General features: G+C 46.5%; 1 protein-coding gene across 1 annotated transcript in view; it reads right to left on the minus strand.

Moving 5' to 3' along the window:
- GALNT10 (polypeptide N-acetylgalactosaminyltransferase 10) overlaps window positions 1-19421 on the minus strand; it is a 218534-nt gene that overhangs the window by 36067 nt on the left and 163046 nt on the right. Inside the window, exons 5-6 of the mRNA XM_021697273.1 lie at window positions 4459-4644; window positions 381-564 (exon numbers count right to left, since the gene is read on the minus strand). Of these exons, the coding sequence (XP_021552948.1) occupies window positions 381-564; window positions 4459-4644 (370 nt within the window). The remainder of the gene's footprint in view (window positions 1-380; window positions 565-4458; window positions 4645-19421) is intronic.

Genomic DNA, 19421 nt, shown 5'->3' on the forward strand with positions numbered 1-19421 from the left:
GATGGCTGGGGGGGCGGTTAAAGAGGATCTGCATGCGATGTGCCCAGCAGTGTGCCTGGCATTTAGCAAGGGTGCAGCACGTGGTGGCCGTGCTGGTGCTGCTGGTGGTGATGACTGTGCACCAGGCTTGAGGGACAGTGCTCACGGCCCTGTGGGCAGTCCGGCCAACCAAAGACGTGGACAAAGAAGAGGTGGCCAGCCGGGAGGTCCCTGAGCCGAGGCTCTGTGACAAGCTGGGAGCGGCTGTGCTTCTGGTAGGGGATGTCGGCCCTGGTCCCCTTGCACCGCACTCCTGGGGGCGGGAGTGATCCTGAGCTGGGTGTGTTGGGGAGGGGTCACCGCGTCAGCCACTGGGACCAGCCTGGGTCGCTTGTACTTACTCAAATGGGTCACTGGGGTCAGCTTTCTGCAGTTCTGGAGGAATTGGGATCCGCTTATAGTACATCTCCCAGTCAAAGGCGCCCCGCATGGCATCCCCTGCCTGTGTTTCGTACCGAAAGTCATCGTGGTCAATCACGTCAATCATCGGGCACACGATGGTCTTGCGGTTCCGAGCGATGCGGTCTGAAGAAGCCAAGAGATGCCCATTAGGGAGGCAGGACGGGGGAGCAGCTAGGTGCACAACCCTGCTCTGCAGCTTACTCACATTTTTAACGTGTGCCCTGAGTGAATTCTCTGAACACTCGAGTTTGAGAATCCCAAGAAGAAGGGAGAGTGCGGGCTTTAAGAAAGATGGGCCAGGGCTCCCATCCCAGCCCTGCTACCTGTGAACTACATAAATCATGTCTCTGAGCCCCAGTGCTCTCCTTCGTGAAACGGGGAGAAGAGGCTCTGTGTCCCAGGTGGTTATCAGTACCCGGATACCGTGATGGTTGGAGGTGCTCAGCACAGTTGCCTATAATGGTCAGCACTACTGTGGAAAGAGGCTCATTTCCTTCTGGGAGGGCTCCTGTCCTGGCTCCGCATTCCAGGTCCTAACCTTGACTCGTGGCCCAAAGTAGCCAGGCATCCCGGCACTTGCCCCTGACAGCTCCTCAAAACTTCCTAGCTATAGTCAGTGGCCAAATGGTCCTCCCTGCGTGAGAGTTCAGCTCACTTCTTCCATCAGTCATAACTACTGAAGAAGGATAGACTATCCCATGAGTCCCTCATGACTGGACGTGTGCAAGCAAGCAGGGCCTGGCAGACCTCTGCCGTGCAGGAATGCTATAGGCTAGGTGATTCAAGATGGCAAATGGGGTCCCTAACCAGATGGCTTTTTATGGTCCCCTTTAAGCCAGGGAGGAGCTGATTCTATAAAATTCACTCTGCCCAACCTACCAACCAGAATTTTAAGCTTTGGTTGGCTCTGTTCTTCAATGTTCCTTCCAAGAAGAAGCTGTGACTGTAGCTTGAGGGGTGCCAGTGATTGGGGAAGATGATCTACCATAAAGGGCAAGTGGGCTGTGCCTGTCTGCTTGGGCCAGCAGTCAAGTTCAAGGCTTGGAAAGTGGAACATGGTAGGGCCAGTGGAGGCTGGCAGCTGCCTAGGGCTCAGACTTCATCAAACAGAATTTTCTTCCAGGAGAGAAAGCAGCATTTTTGCCTTTTTCTAAGCTGCAAGACACGATCCATAGGTGGGTCATGAAATTGAGTGTGTGTTTGTGTGTGTGCGTGTGTGTTTGTATAATGAACCAAGAAAGAATGCTGAATGTCAGGGTGTAGTCCAGTGATAAGAAAAAGTACTTCTTCAGGAAATGTGTTTCAGTCCTACTGCACGGTGTGTGTGTTTGTGTGCTGGATTGAGATGTCCAATGTATTTCTAACTGTGGCACATGGTCAAAACAGTTTGAGAAACGCTGCTTTCGGCAGTGTGTCCTCTGGCCGCCAGTGCCAATGCACCCACAGTGTGTTTACATACCCCCCAGGGCTGCCCCTGCCCAGCTGCACGGAATCAGAATCTCTGGGGGTGGAGCTTGGATCTGCCTGGTGAACGGGCTCCCTCGGGATGCTTAATGAAGTCGAAGAAACTTCTCCAAGGGAAGATGTAGAGAAGCGCTTCCCTTCCCAATTATTCAGGGCCACGCAGGGGATTTCACTTCTACGGAGGCTCTGGGCTCAGGACACAGAGCTCTGCTGGAGGCTGGCTGATTGTGGGAGGTTGGAGGTTAAGGGGTAGCATCAGACTGACAGCATTCTGGGGTGCTGCACTCACTGGGGGACAGAATGCCCAGGTCCAGACCCTGGTGTTGTCACCTACGAGCAGTAGAACCTTGACAAAGTTTATCTGATGCCTCTGGACTTTGGTTTCCGTGCCGACAAAATGGAGGAAGACAACACCAGTTTCATGGGGTCCCTGTGAAGACCGAGTGGGACAGCGGGGCCAAGATGCTCAGCCCAGCCTCTCGCACATCCACACTTCCCATCAGCATTCTGCCGACATGGTCTGTCACCAGGCTTCCTGAAAGAAGCTCAGAAGCTGAGCATCTCCCTCGTTCTCTTGGTGCTTCAGTTTTCTCATTTGTTGTATGTGGATAATAATGCCTGGCCTGTCTGCTTTACCCCATAACGGTCAAATTCAAATGTGGCTGTGTCGTAAAAAGCTAAGGGACTAGCAGAGCCATGATGATGATGATGATGATGATGATGATGATGGTGGTGGTGGAAATGAGGACCAACAGTTGCTTTCCTTTGGGGGAGGGGGGGATGAATCCTTCTCAGGGTCAGGAATGCCTCATCGCCACAGAAGGTGGAGTGAGCTGTGCAAGGAGGTGTTACTGGTTTTGAGACAAAAGCCCTGATGCGCGCTATCAGCTGCTCGTATGAACAGGGACAGACTTTTACATCTACACCACCCGTTCACATTTCTATCAGAAAAATAAAAAATAAAAAAAGGGAGCATGTTTCTTCCATGTATCCTGCAGATTATGAAAATTACCCTCATATATTTCCATAGAAACAGAGTTAAGGGCTATTTAGGCTCCCAGCTCAGCTTCGTGCCCCACCACTTCGTTCCCTTTATGAGTTACTGGATGACCCCAAAAATAGGTTGTTCCTTCAGCACCATAAATTAGGTGATTTATGGTGAAGCTTTTTTCTTTCTCTTTTCCTTTTTCTCTTTCAGTAATGAGAGGCAGATGCAGAGACCTCTTGGCTTAATTAAATAAACAGTTTACCAGAAAATCTGTGTTATATCCTTTTCCTAACCCAGTGGGACCCTGGACCCTTGGGGTCAGAAGCATACAATCTAATACTGAGGTTCCATGCCAATCTGTGTCAGAAAACAGATTTGCTGGATTATCCCATTACACTGTGTGGGTTTTGCTTTCTGTTCTCACCTCTGTTTGGTGGCCTAACCAGTGCTCCTCAAAGTGTGGTTCCTGGGCCAACAGCAGTGGCACCACCTGGGAGATGGTTAGAAATGCAGCTCCTCAGGCCCTACCCCTAGATCTCCTCAATCAGAAACTCCGGGGTGGGGTCCAGCACTCTGTGTTTTAATGAGTCTTCCAGGTGATTCCGATGCAGGCTCAAGTTGGCCCTAAACTTCATCCCCTTTGCTCCCCAGCCTTCTGTGATGGAGAGCATACCCACCTATGGGTGAGGAGTTCATTTTCTCTCTAGATTGACAACTCTTTTCCGATCTGCCTCCGTCCCTGTCCCTCACCTGATTCCTGGTCTCAATGGGCCATTTCCTCGATGTCTACCTGTTAGCACCAGCTCATCGCATTCAACGAATCTGAGCTCCGCAGAACTTAGACCTCCTTCCTTAGCCAGCTATGAGGCACCCCACTGCCCAGAATCGAATCCTCACGCCTCCCTTCTGTCTGCAAGGCTATGGTGGATGGCTGCTGGATCGTGTTGCCCTGTCCACAGCCCTTTCCTGATAGCTGTCAGAAACTCTCCAGAGAGGAAAGGAGTTTTGGGAAGGCAGTGCGGCGTTGTGAGAGTGACAGACCTTGGGGCCAGGCAGATGGTGACTTTGACACTTACGACCCAAGGGAACAATATTGAGTCACTCAGTGAAACTCAATTTCTTCTATTAGAAGATGGGGACACTTCTGACCCGGCGTGGTTTTGTGAGGGCTGGAGATAACCCTGACAAGTTTCCTGGCTCAGTAGCAGTGCAGCGAATGTTAACTATTCTAAGTTGCTAGGATAATGTCTCTCCACAGGTTGGCTCCTACCAGTAGACAGCCTTGGCTTGCTTTCCAATAAAACTTGAAGTAATCTGGGGGAAGCAATCACGTAAGTAGATATTAGTGTGCTGTAGGACTTTGGGCAAGTCACTTACCCTCTTGGCTGCCTTCTCTGTAAAATGAAGGGATAGGGCTTGAGTGGATTTTTAAGGTTTCTTTGAGCATTCCTGAGTCCCCCGTGGCACCTGGTACTGGTTGGCTGCATCTTAAGCAGTCAAGGGAACCCATGTGGATGATCCCTGCAGAAGGCTGGGGCCTACCTAGCCTTGGGAAGGTCCCTTACCGAGCAAGGGGGGGAGCCAGTTGACATTGGCTTCACAGTGCGAGTCTAAGAACGTGATGACATCCCCAGTTGCTGCTGAGGCCCCCAGCATCCGGGTCCTTATCAGCCCCTCCCGTTTCTTGGTTCGAAGAATCCTCACACTGGGGAAAAGGGCCATGTAGTCTTCGAGTGGCTTCTTCAGGTGCTCTGTGAGAGAGACAGAAGAGGACAAATGGACAGATGGGTAAGAACAGCTGCTTAGTAACCATTCTTGTCACCCCTCCCTTACGTGTGCACTGTACTTTATAGTTGAGACACAGCTTTCCTGTAGGATGCCTCATTGGACCTTTCAGGTGGGATCACCACCTGCATGCCCTAAAAGGGAAAACTGAAGCTCAAAGTCTTCCAGGGATCGTGCCAGGCCTGGAACACACAAGATCGTCTGTATGAGAGTGTGGGCAGCTGCGGTTAAGGCTTGGCTGAGACCTCTTCCCTCTTTTCCGGATAACAATACTCTAATTTTGCTTTGTGAAACTGCCCCTCCCCCTTCTTCGGTGGGGCTCACTGCATGCCCTGGAGCCGAGGGACAGGAGCACGTGGCATGGGCCCAACCAATCAGGGCATTCCATTTCCTTGCCTACAGTGATTGGTTCAGGGATGGCCATGTGACTTGAGTAGCTTCAAATGATGAATCCTGAGTTTTGGGTTTTTTTTTAGAACTATTGGAAAACGAGGCCCTTTTGTTTTACTAGAGCTGGTAAGTTAGTTGGCCATAAATCTGGAGGTGCTGGTGACATCTTTGGCAAATGAGGTGATGAGAGGTGGGAAGGGGGGTTTCTGCTGGGCCTGAAGTAACGTGTAAAAAGAGTCGAGATGGAAATGATCCTGATGGCATTTTGATTCCCCAGATCCCCCTGTGCCCGAGGCAGACTCCCAGATGTTCTTACTACACATGAAACAAATGCCTCTTTTTGCTTATTCTAATGTGGGCTGGGTTTCTGCCCTGTGCCTGGTAAAGTTGTTCTGAATAGATCTCGAAGACAGTGTCTTTTTACTAAAAGTCCCAACCTTAACACTGGTGTCTCTTGGTTTTAATCAGGGTTACGGCCCTTTATGAAAACTCTAGTATGGAAAAAAACAAAAAACAAAAAACCTCTCTAGTATGGCTACAAAAAACCCCTAAAGTTTGTATCACGCCTAATGATGAAATACTAAATGCTTTTATCCTATGATCAGGAAAAAGACTGTACACTCTCTCACCACTTCCATTCAACACTGTACTAGAATTCCTAGCCAGTGTAACTAGCAAGACAAAGAAATAAAAGGCATAAAGATTGGGAAGAAAAAGGAAACAATATCTTTAATCATAGATGAGAGGATTGTTTACATAGAAAAATCCTAGGAAATCTACAAAGAAACTAGAATTAATAGGTACACTTAGCAAAATATCAGGATACAGGTCAACTCTTAAAAATTAATTGTGTTTCTATGTACTGGCAGATAAAAAAGCAAATGGAAAATGCAATTAAAAATGGTAAAAATACCATTTGCAATTTAACAAAAAGAAGTAAAAAGTGTATACTTTGAAAACTGCAAAACACTGTTGGGAGATATTAAAGACTAAAATAAATGGAAAGATAGCCCATGGTCATGGATTGGATGACTTAATATTGTTAAGATGGCAATACCTCCTATATTGATCTAAAGATTCAGTGAGCTCAAAATCACAGCTGAACTCTTTGCAAAAACTGACAATTGACAAGCTGATCCTAAAATTTATGGAAGAGATCAAGGGATCCAGGATGGCCAAAGCAATCTTTTGATTACTTATACATGAATATTCAAAGCAACACTATTCACAACAGCCAACTGGTGGAAAGAACCCAAGCTTCCATCACCTCACGAATGGATAAACAACTATGAAATATATCCATACAGTGGATATTACTCAACCATAAAAAGGAATGAAGTACTGATACAGGGTACAATGCAGACGGACCTCAAAACATAACACCAAGTAACAGATGCCAGACACAAAAGGTCACATATTATATCATTCCAGTTGTATGAAATTCCAGAATAGGTAAATCCACAGAGACAGCAAGCAGATTAGTGATTACCAGAGACTGCGGTAGAGGGAGGAATGGGGAGTGACTGCCTAATGGGCATGAGGTTTCCTTTTGATCAGACATATTGGAACTAGGTGATGGTTGCACAACACGGTGAATGTACTAAATGCTAATGACTTTTATCCTTTAACATGGTTAACTTTATGTTATGTGAATTTTACCTCAATTAAAAAGAATGGGTAAAAGATTTGAATAATCACTTCTTCAAAGATGATATAGAAATGGCCAAAAATCACATGAAAAGAAGTTCAACGTCCTTAGTCATCAGGAAAATGAAATTCAAAACTACAACGAGATCCTACCTCACATCCACTAGGATAGCTCTAGTGAAAGCGTCAGATGTTGCTGACAAGGATGCTGAGAACAAGAATCCTCATACACTGCTGCTGGGGACGTAAAATGGAGCAGCCACTTTGGAAAACAGTCTAGTCTGGCAGCTTCTCAAGCAGGTAAGCACAGTTACCATTCTACCCAGCAATTCCACTCCTAGGTATATACCCAAGAGAAATGAAAACACATGCCCACCCAAAACTTGTACACTGATGTTCACAGAAGCAATATTCAAAAGAGCCCCAAAGTGAAAACAAGCCAAACATCTACCAATTGATGAACGGACAAACAAACGTAGGATATCCATACAATGGAATACTGTTCAGCAACAGAAAAGGAAAGAGCTATTGCAACAATACAGATGAACCTTAAAAAAATAGTGTGCTGGGTTAAAGCAGTCAGACACATAAGCCTAGGTATTATATGATTCTATTTATATGAAATTTCTAGAAAGGCAAAATTATAGGGACAGAAAGAAAGTCGTCAGTTGTCTGGGGCTGGGTTGGGAGTGGGGACTGATTGCAAACAGACACAAGGGAGCTTTTTGGAGTGATGGAAATATTTAAAACTGGATTATGGTGATAGTTTCACAACTGTGTAAGTTCACCTGAGAATATACTGAACTGCAGACTTAAAATGGGTGATTTTTACATTATGTAAATTATATCTGAATAAGGCTGTTAAATAAATTTTAAAAAAAATTGTATTTCTGTGTACTGGCAAAGAACAATTGGAAAGTACAATAAAAATACCCTTTATAAAACAGCGTCATATAGTTAAAGACCCAAATAAATGTAGAGATAAATCATATGTATAGATTGGAAGACTCCATATTGTTAAGAGTCAATTCTCTTCAAATTTGTCTATAGATTCAATGCAATCCCAATAAAATCACAGCAGGTTTTGAAATTGACAACTTGCAAAGAACGTAGAATAGTGAAAGCCATCTTGAAAAAGAACAAAGCTGAAGGACTCACACTGATTTCAAAACTTATTATAAAGTCAAAATAATCAAAACAGTGTAGTACTGGCAAGGAATAAACAAAAGCATCAATAGAAGAGAACAGAAAGGCCAGAAGTGTACCTACTACATATATGTCGTTGACTGATTTTTGACAAGGCCACCAAGGCAAATTCAATGAGAATATAAAAGAATTTTCAAAAACGTGAAACAAAACAAATGAGCAAAGAAAAAAGAAAAGAGAAAGACAAACCAAGAAACAGACTTAACTAGAGAGAACAAACTGCTGGTTACCAGAGGGAAGGTGGGCAGGGGGACGGGTGAAATAGGTGATGGGGATGAAGAGTCCACTTATGATGAGCACTGAGTCATGTACAGAATTGCTAATCACTATATTGTATACCTGGAACTAATATAACACTGTATGTTAACTATACTGGAATGGAAATAAAAAACTTAAAAAAAAAAAATAAAACATGTGCTAGCATAACTGGATAAATGCATGAAAAAAGACAAATCTCAACCCCTACCTCATACCACGCACAAAAATCAATTTTAGATGGATTGCAGATTTAAATATAAAGGCTAAAGCTGTAACGCTTCTTGAAGAAAACATAGGAGAATATCATTGTGAACTTGGGGTAGGGAAAGATTTCTTAGGACATAAAAAGCACTAACCCATAAAAGAAAAAACTGATAAATTGGACTTAAGAACTTGATCTTCAAAAGACATCAGCAACAAAATGACAAGGCAGGCAATAGTCTGGGAGAAAATATTCACAATACACGTATCTGACAAAGGACTTGTATCCAGAATATGTAATGAATTCTGACAAAGTCAATCACAAAAAGATGAAGAATGTGAAACTGGGTGAAAAACTTTGAAACATTTTCACTAAAATACATTTCACAAAAGAACTGATATACAAATGGCCAATAAGCGTATGAAAAGGTTTGACCCAAATTAAAAGCTTGAGATGCCATTCACTATACATTCCCCAGCATGACAAAGAGGAAAAACAGGAACAATATCAGGTACTGGGGAAGAGGTGAGCAATTGGAACTCACTCCTTGCTGGAAGAAATATAAAGTGTACAACTACTTTGAAGAGCTGTTTGATTGCTTCTTATAAAGGTAAATGGACAAGTGTCCTATATCCAGCAATTCTACTCATAGTTATTTACCCCAGAGAAACAAAAACATACACCAATGAAAGAATGAGAGTGTTTCACAATAGTTCTATTCATAGTAGTACCAACTAGAAACAACCTAAATGTCACCAACAGGTGAAGGGATAAACAAATCGAGGTAGAGTCATACAATAGATTCTCTACTCAGCAATAAAGGGAGCAAACTTTTGATACATCCAACTACACGGATGAATTTCAGAATTATTATGTTGAACCAAAGAAGCCAGACACAAAAACTAACTTCGTGTATGATTCATTTGAAGTTCATCAATAGCCAAAATAATCTTCAAGGATGGAATTAAGAACAGTATTTGCCCTTGGGACGTGGGGACTGGCTAGAAGGAGCATGGGGGAACTCTCTGGGGTGAGACAATTTCTGTATCTTGACTGGGGTGTTGGCTTCCCAGGTGTATACACCTGTTAAACCTCATGGAATTGTATACTTAACATAGCTGTGCATTTTTTCACTGTTTGCAATTTTTATCTCAATTAAAAAAAAATACTCGTCTATCAAACTCAACACCGAGAAAAACAAATAATCCAATTAAGAAATGGGCTGAAGCCATGAATAGACATATTTCCAAAGAAGACACAGAGATGGCCAACAGACACATGAAAAGGTGCTCAACATCAGTCATCATCAGGGAAATACAAATCAAAACCACAATAAGCTACCACATCACACCTGTCAGAATGGCTAAAATTAGCAACACAAGAAACAAGAGGTGTTGGTGAGGATGTGGAGAAAGGGGAACCCTCTTGCACTGCTGGTGGGAATGCAAATTGGTGCAGCCACTCTGGAAAACGGTATGGAGGTTCCTCAAAAAGTTGAAAATAGAGCTACCCTACAATCCAGTAATTGTACTACTAGGTATTTATCCAAAGGATATACAAATACAGATTCGAAGGGGTACATGCACCCCGATGTTTATAGCAGCATTATCAACAGCCAAACTATGGAGAGAGCCCAACTGTCCATCGACTGATGAATGGATAAAGAAGATGTGGTATATATGTACAATGGAATATTACTCAGCCATCAAAATGAATGAAATATTGCCATTTGCCGTGATGTGGAGGGAGCTAGAGGGTATTATGCTAAGCGAAATAAGTCAGTCAGGGAAAGACGAATACCCTATGATTTCACTCATATGTGGAATTTAAGAAACAAAACAGATGAACATATGGGAGGGGGAAAAAAAGAGAGAGGGAAACAAACCATAAGACTCTTAAAGATAGAGAACAAACTGAGGGTTGATGGAGGGAGGTGGGTGGGAGATGAGCTAGATGGGTGATGGGTAGTAAGGAGGGCACTTGTTATGATGAGCACTGGGTGTTGTATGTAAGTGATGACTCATTAAATTCTACTCCTGAAACCAATATTGCACTGTGTGTTGACTAATTATTATTTAAATAAAAATCTGAAGAAAAACCATACTGGTCAAAACACACACTCATTGTCTCTCTGTCTCAGCTGGGAAAGCTGGAGCTGACTGGAATCAGGAGGACTGGGCTGCACTCCCATGTCTGGCACAGTGGGCCCATCCTTGATTTCCTCTGAGCCTGAATCAGGGTTTGCACCAGAAGGTCTTCCCGGGCCCTGGACCCAGACCTCACAGAAGCCCAGTTAGCACTGACCAGAGCTACTGGGTGATCACCTTCCTTAACCCAGGCCCCAAAGCCTGCTCTGAATTCACTCCATCTGGGGTTAGAGCTAGAAGGGCCCTCGTAAGTCACGGGGTGCATCCGAATCACATGGTGGGCTGGCTGTAAGTAAATACAGCTGTATTGAGCATCATCCCAGAGGGCTGTGACTTGCTAAGCCTGGGGCAGCATCCAGCATCTTTTGTTTCGCTTGACCTGTAAGTGATTCTGATACACAGCCAGGCCTGGAAGCCACTGGAATAGTTCGGTCTCTTTATTTTTTTAAAAGATTTTATTTATTTATTTGAGAGAGAGAGAGAGCACGAGCAGAGGCAGGGGCAGGGGCAGAGGGAGAAGCAGACTCCCTGCTGAGCAGGGGGCCCGGCTAGGACTCGATCCCAGGACCCTGTGGGATCATGACCTGAGCTGAAGGCAGACGCTTAACTGACTGAGCCATCCAGGTGCCCCTCGGTCTCTTTATTTTATAGACAGAAAGCTGAGGTCCAGAGAAGGGAAGGAACTCCCTTTGGGATATACTTAACAGTGGGGCTGGTTTCAAACCAGGGTCCCCTGGCTACCAGAACCCAGTGACCCTTTTATTCTTCTAACCCCATATAGAAATGAATCACTTCCACTGTTATGTAAGGCAGATTATAATCTGCAAAGGAGCTTCACAATTTGATCCCCCCTTGCTTCATAAAATCATACTCTGCATCGTGCTTCTCTCCCCTTGACAGGGTGAGAAAACAGATGCTCAGAGAAGCTAAGAAACTCGCCTGAGGTTGTACAGCCAGTAAATCGCTGGTTTTTCTATAGAAACATGGTGCCTTCCCCCTTCTTGTGTTTCCCCAAGCTCTCACAATCAATCACATATTACAATTTTTGCCAGTTCCACTACCCTACTACAACTTACTTAGTTTTAAAATCAACTCACCTTTTTATTCTTTAATTTTTAAAAAGATTTTATTTATTTATTTGAGAGTGAGAGTGAGAGCGAGAGATTGAGAGAATGAGTGGGGGGAGGACAGAAGGAGAAGCAGACTCCCCGCAGAGCAAGGAGCCCGACATGGGACTCGATCCCAGGACCCTGGGGTCATGACCTGAGCTGAAGGCAGACACTTAACCGACGGAGCCACTCAGGTGCCCTCAACTCACCTTTTTAAATTAAAGATTTTTATAGAATTACATTTATTTTAAAGGGAAACAAACACCATGAATGGAAAATTGGTATCATTTGTGATAAAGAGCTAATAAAGAAAAAACCCAAGTAAAATAAAACCGTATGACTCGATTTTAGCCAAAGCTTCCTGCCTCCCCACAACTAAGAGCTTAAATTACGGTCTGTGCTCTCTGTCAAGAAGGGAGATACAGGCAACCAACCGAGACTCTCCATCTGAGGTAATCAGAAGAAATGGATGAGCGCTAGATAGAGAAAACGTTCTCTCCACATGATTCAACATGGCCTAATGCAAAGTCTCTAAACCAACTGAGATCATCTCAGGTGCCACTTAAAACCACTTTGGCCCTGGAACACTCAGGACACTGTTCTGGTCCCTTGATATAAGTCTCCTAAACTTGCATGACCAGAAGTGTGTTTTGTGTTGTATTGCCTGGTGTCTTGCAGGTTGGAGCAATTAAAAGATATACGGAGAAAAGATTATCTACACATATACAAGCGCGCTGGAAGGCTGAGAAATACTCCAGGTCGCCTTCTTGCCTGCTTGCCAAGATTAATATGGCGCCTCCTGCCCTTTACCACTTCGCTTTGGAACAGCAACTCTGTAAGAAAGCAGAAATCAATTTGCCCTAATTGAGGGACTAAATCTTTCCAAAAGAGAATTTCTTGGGCAGTGAAACAAGATAGCAAGAGGCATGATCACGCTCCAGATATGTATGTTGCTGTTCGGGCAGGAACACTATCTTCAAAAAAAAAAAAAAGAAAAAAAAAATCCATAGTCATTGTCTGTGACCAGCGCTGTTTCTTGGCTGGGTTCAACTGGTAGGTCATTAAAACGAGGATGAGATAATCTCCTTCACCCACACACCACTACTCCCATCAGAGGGTGAAATATCACCCTGTCCGGCTCTAATCATCAAGGGCCCGGCTTGGGCAGAGCCCCGTCGCTAAATCACCCCGAACGCAGATGGCCGCAGTCATTACAGATCGACCAATTAGGGCATTTTGACAGCTGGTGGTGAAATCGGAGCAATTATTTAGGGGCAATCATGCTCCTCCTGTCCTTATCAGAAAATGCATTTACACAAAATCAGGACTGTTGCCTTATTTCATCGCACTGTCTTCTTGGATGAGCACATTCCCTAAAGTCACAGAATTTTTGAGCTAGAAGGGACTTCGGATGAAGATGATGATGGTTATGACGATGACAACTGTAGAGAACAATTACTGAGCCCTTGCTCACACATGGAGCCCCCTGCTTCATCTACATCGTCTCTGACGCCCTACAACAACACTGCACACAGGGCACCACAGCCCCTTTTAGAGAAGACACTACGAGGCTCAGAGCGGGAGATGTAACTTGCCCAGAGAACACAGTTGATAAATGACGAAGCCAAGGTCTAAAACCCAGCCCCACCTGACCATGAACGGGCTGGCTCCTCCTACTCCACCAAATGTCACCTCCGCCTCCCGGCATTCAGGCCCTCCGCTCGACCCAGTGGGGAATGGGGAGGGCCTGAGAAGTTACCTGTCTTCTTGCCCAGAAGCCTACAGCGACGCGGTGTTTTCCAGCCTGGGATTTCTCCCGGCTTCATAAGCACTAGGACAGGGATGGAAAACAGGCTTCACTGAAGTGCCTAAGCTAATGGTTGTAATGGATACCTAAAGCTGTGTTAAGAAAGGCTCTGAGGCTATATCCTGGCTCAGCATAAAAGTTCCAGGGCTGAGGGGAGATGTCTGCCCTGAGGCAGCAGCCCTGGGGGCACATCCTCATCCTTCCTCTTCCAGGGGCTGCTCGGATTGAAAAGCAATACAGAATTGCTTTTGCTCTCATTACCCTTATTTAATGATGAGTCAGGCTGTCCATCCAGGAGTTGAGGTTGATTCTGAAGGTGAGCCCTGTCACGGTAAGGCTTTAGGCAGATGTCAGAAGAGCAGTTAAGAGTGCTCCCCGGTGGAGTCTGTGTGTCTACGCCTCCTCGGCATCTGTTTTCCTCCCGGCTACGGGCCTGCTAGCACCTGCCTTGGCCGGGGGCTCTCTGCGCCCGAGAGTGGACCTCAGTCAAAGGCTGCGGTGTGGGCAGGTAGCCGCCCTGGTTCCCTCGGCCCTGCGGTGGGATAACCCCGAGCACGTGCTCCGCGCCGGTCCCCAGGGCTACCGTGCGGATCGTGCGCAGTGGTGCCCTCACAGGCCTTCCATTCCATTCTCACCTCCTCACTCTCTTGCTGGTGTTTCTCGAAATCTCCTCCCAAATAAACTACTTGCACTTGAATCCTGTGTCAGTTTGCAGGAAACCCCAACTAAGACAAAACCGAGTAGCAGGTATGACTTAGAGCAACTGCAAAGTCGGCTGTGTGGTTCTGCGAGGCTGCCAGGGATGACTTCTCCTCCGTCACACCTCGTTCCGTGGCGCCCGGTTTCTGTCGATCGCAGTTACTGTGTGTTCGGTACTCAGCCGCACCAAGCACATTCACTCATCGAATCTTCACACACACTCCCTGAGGCAGCTCGTGATTAGTATCCCTGTTTTACCGATGAGGAAACTGGGACCCAGAGAGGTAAGTAACTTCCCCCAGGTCCACACAGTTAGTAAGTGGCGGGTTTTGGATTTCAATCAAGGCAGTCTGGCTCCAGAGGCTGCTGTCTTTGTTACACTTTTGGGAAAAAAAAAAAAATTGTCATTTCAAACATATTAACAAAGTGGAACAGAATAAAGGCCCCTCTGCCATCACCCCATCACTCAGCTTCAGGAATTATCGTCTGGATACTCCTGTTTCATCTCTGCCCCCGCCACTGGATGATACTGGAGCTACCAGAGTCTGTGCTCATAACCATTCATGCCGTTAGAGGAGAAAAGTCTGGGGAACTAACGTGGGAGGATATGAAAGCTCCCATGGGAAGAGCCCAGCCCTTTCTCAAGAACTCTCCCCGTGAGTTTCCTCAAGGTCGGGCACACGGTATCTTCTCAGGAAATACTTGCTGATTACCTTGTGGACTCCCCCAAAAGCCACTACAAGGGGGGGGCAGGTACCAATTACTAGTGAGGAAACAGATCTCGCCCCAAGTCTTTCAGCCGGTGGGGTCTGAGTGAGGACCAGACCTTAGGGCCCGTGCTTCCCAGGGTCCTCCCTGTATACCTGTCTACGTCATGCTGTGTGTGCACGTGCACACGCGCGCACACACACACACACGGGCTTCTCTGGGGCCTGCGGCCTCTCCTTCCTATCTGGTCTCCAGGGCAGCAGGACTGTGAGGATGGTTCTGCCTGGCGGGGTGTGGCACTGGGTTGAACTGTGACCCCCCGGCCCCAAGGATATGTTGGAGTCCTAGCCCCTAGGACCTGTGAACGTGACCTCCCTGGAAATTGGTCTTTGCAGATGTCATCAAGTTAAGGCGGGGTCATACTGGTTTAGGGTGGGCCCGAATGCAATGACTGTATCCTTTATAAGAAGAGGGAAATCTGGACACACCAGGAGAAGGCCAAGTGGGCACAGGGGCAGAAATAAGCCAAGACACACCAAGGACAGCCAGCAACACCCGAAGCCTGGAAGAGGCAAGGAAGGATCCTTCTGTAGAGCCTTCTGAGGGAGCATGGCCCAGCTGACACCTTCATTTCAGACTTCCAGCCTCCAGAACCATCAGAGAACAAAGTTCTGTTGCTTTAAGCCCCCCGGTGTGTGTACCTTGTTAAGGCAGCCCTAGGACACTAAGACAGAAGGATGAGGCTTTCACCCGGGCATCACAACACTCGGTGACACAGGAGGAACATGGTCCCAGTCCAGCCACTGCTATCCCTCGTCTGGGGCACTGCAATCTCTGGGCAAGTGCGGTGGCCGTGACGGCTGTCCCTGCTCCTCTCTGTCCCTCTTTGGTCTAGTCTGCATGCAGCTGTTCAGGTGGTCTCTAAAAAGAGAAGTAAATTGCATCTTGTCACTCTTCCACTGCCTTGTGTAAACCCTTCAATGGCTTCCCATGGCTCTTGGAAGAAGGTCCAAAATCCTTACCAGGGATGACAAGGCTGTGTGTGCATGGTTGGTCCCCTCCCTTCTTGCTGCCCCCCACCATGCCTTCTTCCTTCAGGCATCCCAATGCCCCACGATGACCCCTTCTGCCTCCGGTTGTCTGTCTATGCCAGTCCTTTGGCCTGTGTTGCCAAGTTCCTAGGCACCCCCTCACTCTCCCCAGCGAACTCCTGCTAATCCTTCAGCTTTGGCTCAAGACTTCAACTCCTCACTAACGCCTTCCTGATGACCTCCCGGACCACAGCAGGTCCCTAGGGCAGATTGTCACCGAGCCCTGGAAATGTCCTTCATGTCCCTCAGCTCGGGTCATCTATCATTCTGCATTCGGGGAATTACTGTGTCTCCCTCCCACTTTGAGCTCCCGGAGGGCGAGCCCTGCGAACGCTCTGCTCGCCACATGCCTCACGCAGAGCTGGAGACATCTGCCAATCCCTGCTAGACCCACACACCTTCCTCCTCCATCCTTTCATTCGGTTTGATTTGATTTGATCTGATTTCCCTGTGAAGGAAGCAGGTCACGGTTCATCATCCTCATTTCGTGATGAGGGAAGTCAAGTTCAGGAGATGTTGTTTCTGTTCCAAGGTTACACAGCCAGCAAAGTAAGTGGTGAAGACAGGACTCAAAACCAGTTCAGGGTGTTCAGGAATCTTTACTCCAGTGCTGTGTGCAATCAAATCAATTCCCATGTAGAATAACCGAGCTTCAATCTCGGTGCCATCGAACCCTTGCAGAGACACCTGCTGAGAGCACCTAAAATTAAGGAGATCTGTGTGTTCCACACTCTGGCAGAGCACAGAACATGTGGGAGAGGGATGGGCCCTTGAAGGAAGAGGAGAAGAAGGGAAGTAGGGATCAAGTCACAGACCAGACAAATCAGCATCGTCCCTGTGTCACTTCTCCGGCCTCCGGGGGTGTTGTTAATGATGCAGATGCTGCGGCGGGAGAGGCTACCCTCCACACATGTGGGCTGGCTTCTGGGAGCTGTAGGTGTTCTGGGTCTTGTCACATCTCAGCTCCGCTGGGCTTCTGGCTATGATAGTGTCATAGCTCATCTGTTCCCAGGACTGACTTAGTCACTTCAAGTCTTAGCGTATTCCAAGGCACTGCCAATCCATTTGGGAGAGGGAGGGCTCACAGCAGTCAAAAGTGTCACCCTTTGTCCTGTTAATGACACTTAGGTGTTTCTAGCCGAAGGAAAATTGTTAAGATGAGGTGAACCCTCATCTTTATTATCATTGTCGTTGTCATGATTTCTGTCTTGTGCTCACTCTGTGCCTGGGCCCACTGTCTCATTTCATTCCCGCAACAACTCTACTAGGTAGGCACTGTTAACTACCTTAGATGGGGAAACTGAGACTTAGAAAAGTTTTATGCTGATGAGGAAGGTGACAGCCAGAGAGTCATGCTAGGTGTTTCTGATCCCAAAGCTGGCGTAATTAACTACGAAACTACATCACCCCCTCGAGGCCCCCGGTCTCTCCATTCTGCCTGGTGGGTATGTTTCCGAACCCACAACCTCTATCCTGTCTCCCATCCCCTGGGATGTCCAGGGCTTTCACTTGCTTAAAAAACTTACAGACAGCTGACTACAAACAGCAAGAAAATTAAAAAGACAGGTCAGGAAGGAAAGCTATGATGGCGCCAGGATGGGTTGGCAGGTGAAATGCACAGGCATTTAAACATCATTTACTGTTTGGAAAAGGTAAACAGACCAGTCCTTCAGGAGAGACATACTGTTCTGGCCCTGAGTTCTGGGAGAATTTCAGAGTGGCAGACCTGAAGCTCTTTCTCCTTTTCCTTTGAGGTGGGTCCTCTACTAAGACGGTCTAAAGTGTAATAGACATTCTTGATGGCTGGTTCTGAATACCCAGCCATTTCTTTTCCCCCTTCCTCCCCCTTGCCCTCCTCTTCTTGATAACAGCTTTATTGAGATATAATTCACATCCTATACAATTCACCCATTTCAAGCCTACAATTCAATGTCCACCGGCCAGTTCTGTACTATTGAAAGTAGCAAACCAGCTGGACCACAGCAAAGGCATTTCTGCAGAGAGAACTTGGGTTCGTTTCATCAGGAAAGCATGTACTGCACTCCTCCTGGGTGCCAGGATCTATGCTGGGCACGTTCCTTTCTGTTGATCTAACACGGTGGTTTTCAAAGTGCAGAACCCAGACCAGGTGCATCAGCATCATCTAGAACTTATGAGAAATACCAATTCTGAGGCCTCTCCCCAAACCCACTGAGAATCAGAGGAGTGGGGCCCACTGACCTGGATTTTAACAAGTTCTCCAAGTGATGCTTGTGCATGTTAGTGTTTGAGAAAAAACCCGATCTGACTTAATGCAGAAGGTGAGATCAGAGAAATGAATCAGGCCAACATGATCATATCAGGATTTCTAAATGATTAGAAACGGAACCTCAGTTTTCCTGCTAGAATAATGGAAAAACTGAAGTTCTCCAAAGAACTCAAGACTATTTGCTGGCCTCCAGCAAAACTGTGAAGGGCATGGGTCCTGGCTCGGGTATCCTCCATCCTCATCCTCAGACTCATGGTGGTCCCCACCTGGCCTGGCCTCTCCTTCACCTCCGCAACCCTCCTCTCGCCTTCAAGCAAGAGAAGAGCTGACAAACGAATGTTCCTCCTGATAGGCTCACAGCAAGGGTTCTTAAACCTTAGCCCTAAGAATCCCTGGGGGAGCCGGTTTTCACAGACATTTGCTATGTCGGGGAATAGTGACTTTCAAACCTTTTGACTGTGATCCACAAAAATATACACTTTACATCATGACCTGGTACCAAGACATATAACTGAAATACAAGGTGTGATGCACTTCTATTCTAGCCTCTTGTATTGCATTTTTGTTAAAAACCTGGCCATGGTCCTTGCAACTGGTGTCATGACCTTCCAATGAGTCTGCTATAGTCCAAAAAACCCTGCCCTGGCGCACAGCCTGGAACCCACAGTGTGAAAAAAGATGCCTCACACAAACAATGAATCATGGAACACTACATCAAAAACTAATGATGTAATGTATGGTGATTAACTTAACAAAAAAAATTTAAAAAAAAAGAAACCTATACTAAATAAACTTACATTAAGTGCAAAAAAAAAAAGATGCCTCACTTGACCCTTAGGTCCCTGGTCATGGCCCCTGACCAGAGGCCAGTGCTCCCTACCCAAAGCCCATTGTCGTCACTGTTATGGCCAGGATTCCGAGGAAGTGTACCCAAGGTCCAGTTCTGTACCCACAAATGCCCCTGCACTGCTGACCACTAACTGAGGCCGTTACTAGAATGCGTGTGTGTTGATCTGAGATCTCTGGAGTACCACATGGGTGGAGAAACTTATTATGCCCAAGTGGTCAATTTTCTTCTGCTAGAGACTCTAAAGAGCGTATTTTAGGTGTCCTTCCTCTTACCGCGAGAGCTGCGAGGAAAATGTGTGTATCGGGGCTTTTGCATCTATGGGTCCTGTTGTCTCTGCAGCTGGAAAATATAAAGGACATAGCAGATCCGAGGGAACTGCGC

The sequence above is a fragment of the Neomonachus schauinslandi genome, chromosome 7 (genome assembly GCF_002201575.2).
Source record: "Neomonachus schauinslandi chromosome 7, ASM220157v2, whole genome shotgun sequence".
Classification (NCBI taxonomy): Eukaryota; Metazoa; Chordata; class Mammalia; order Carnivora; family Phocidae; genus Neomonachus; species Neomonachus schauinslandi.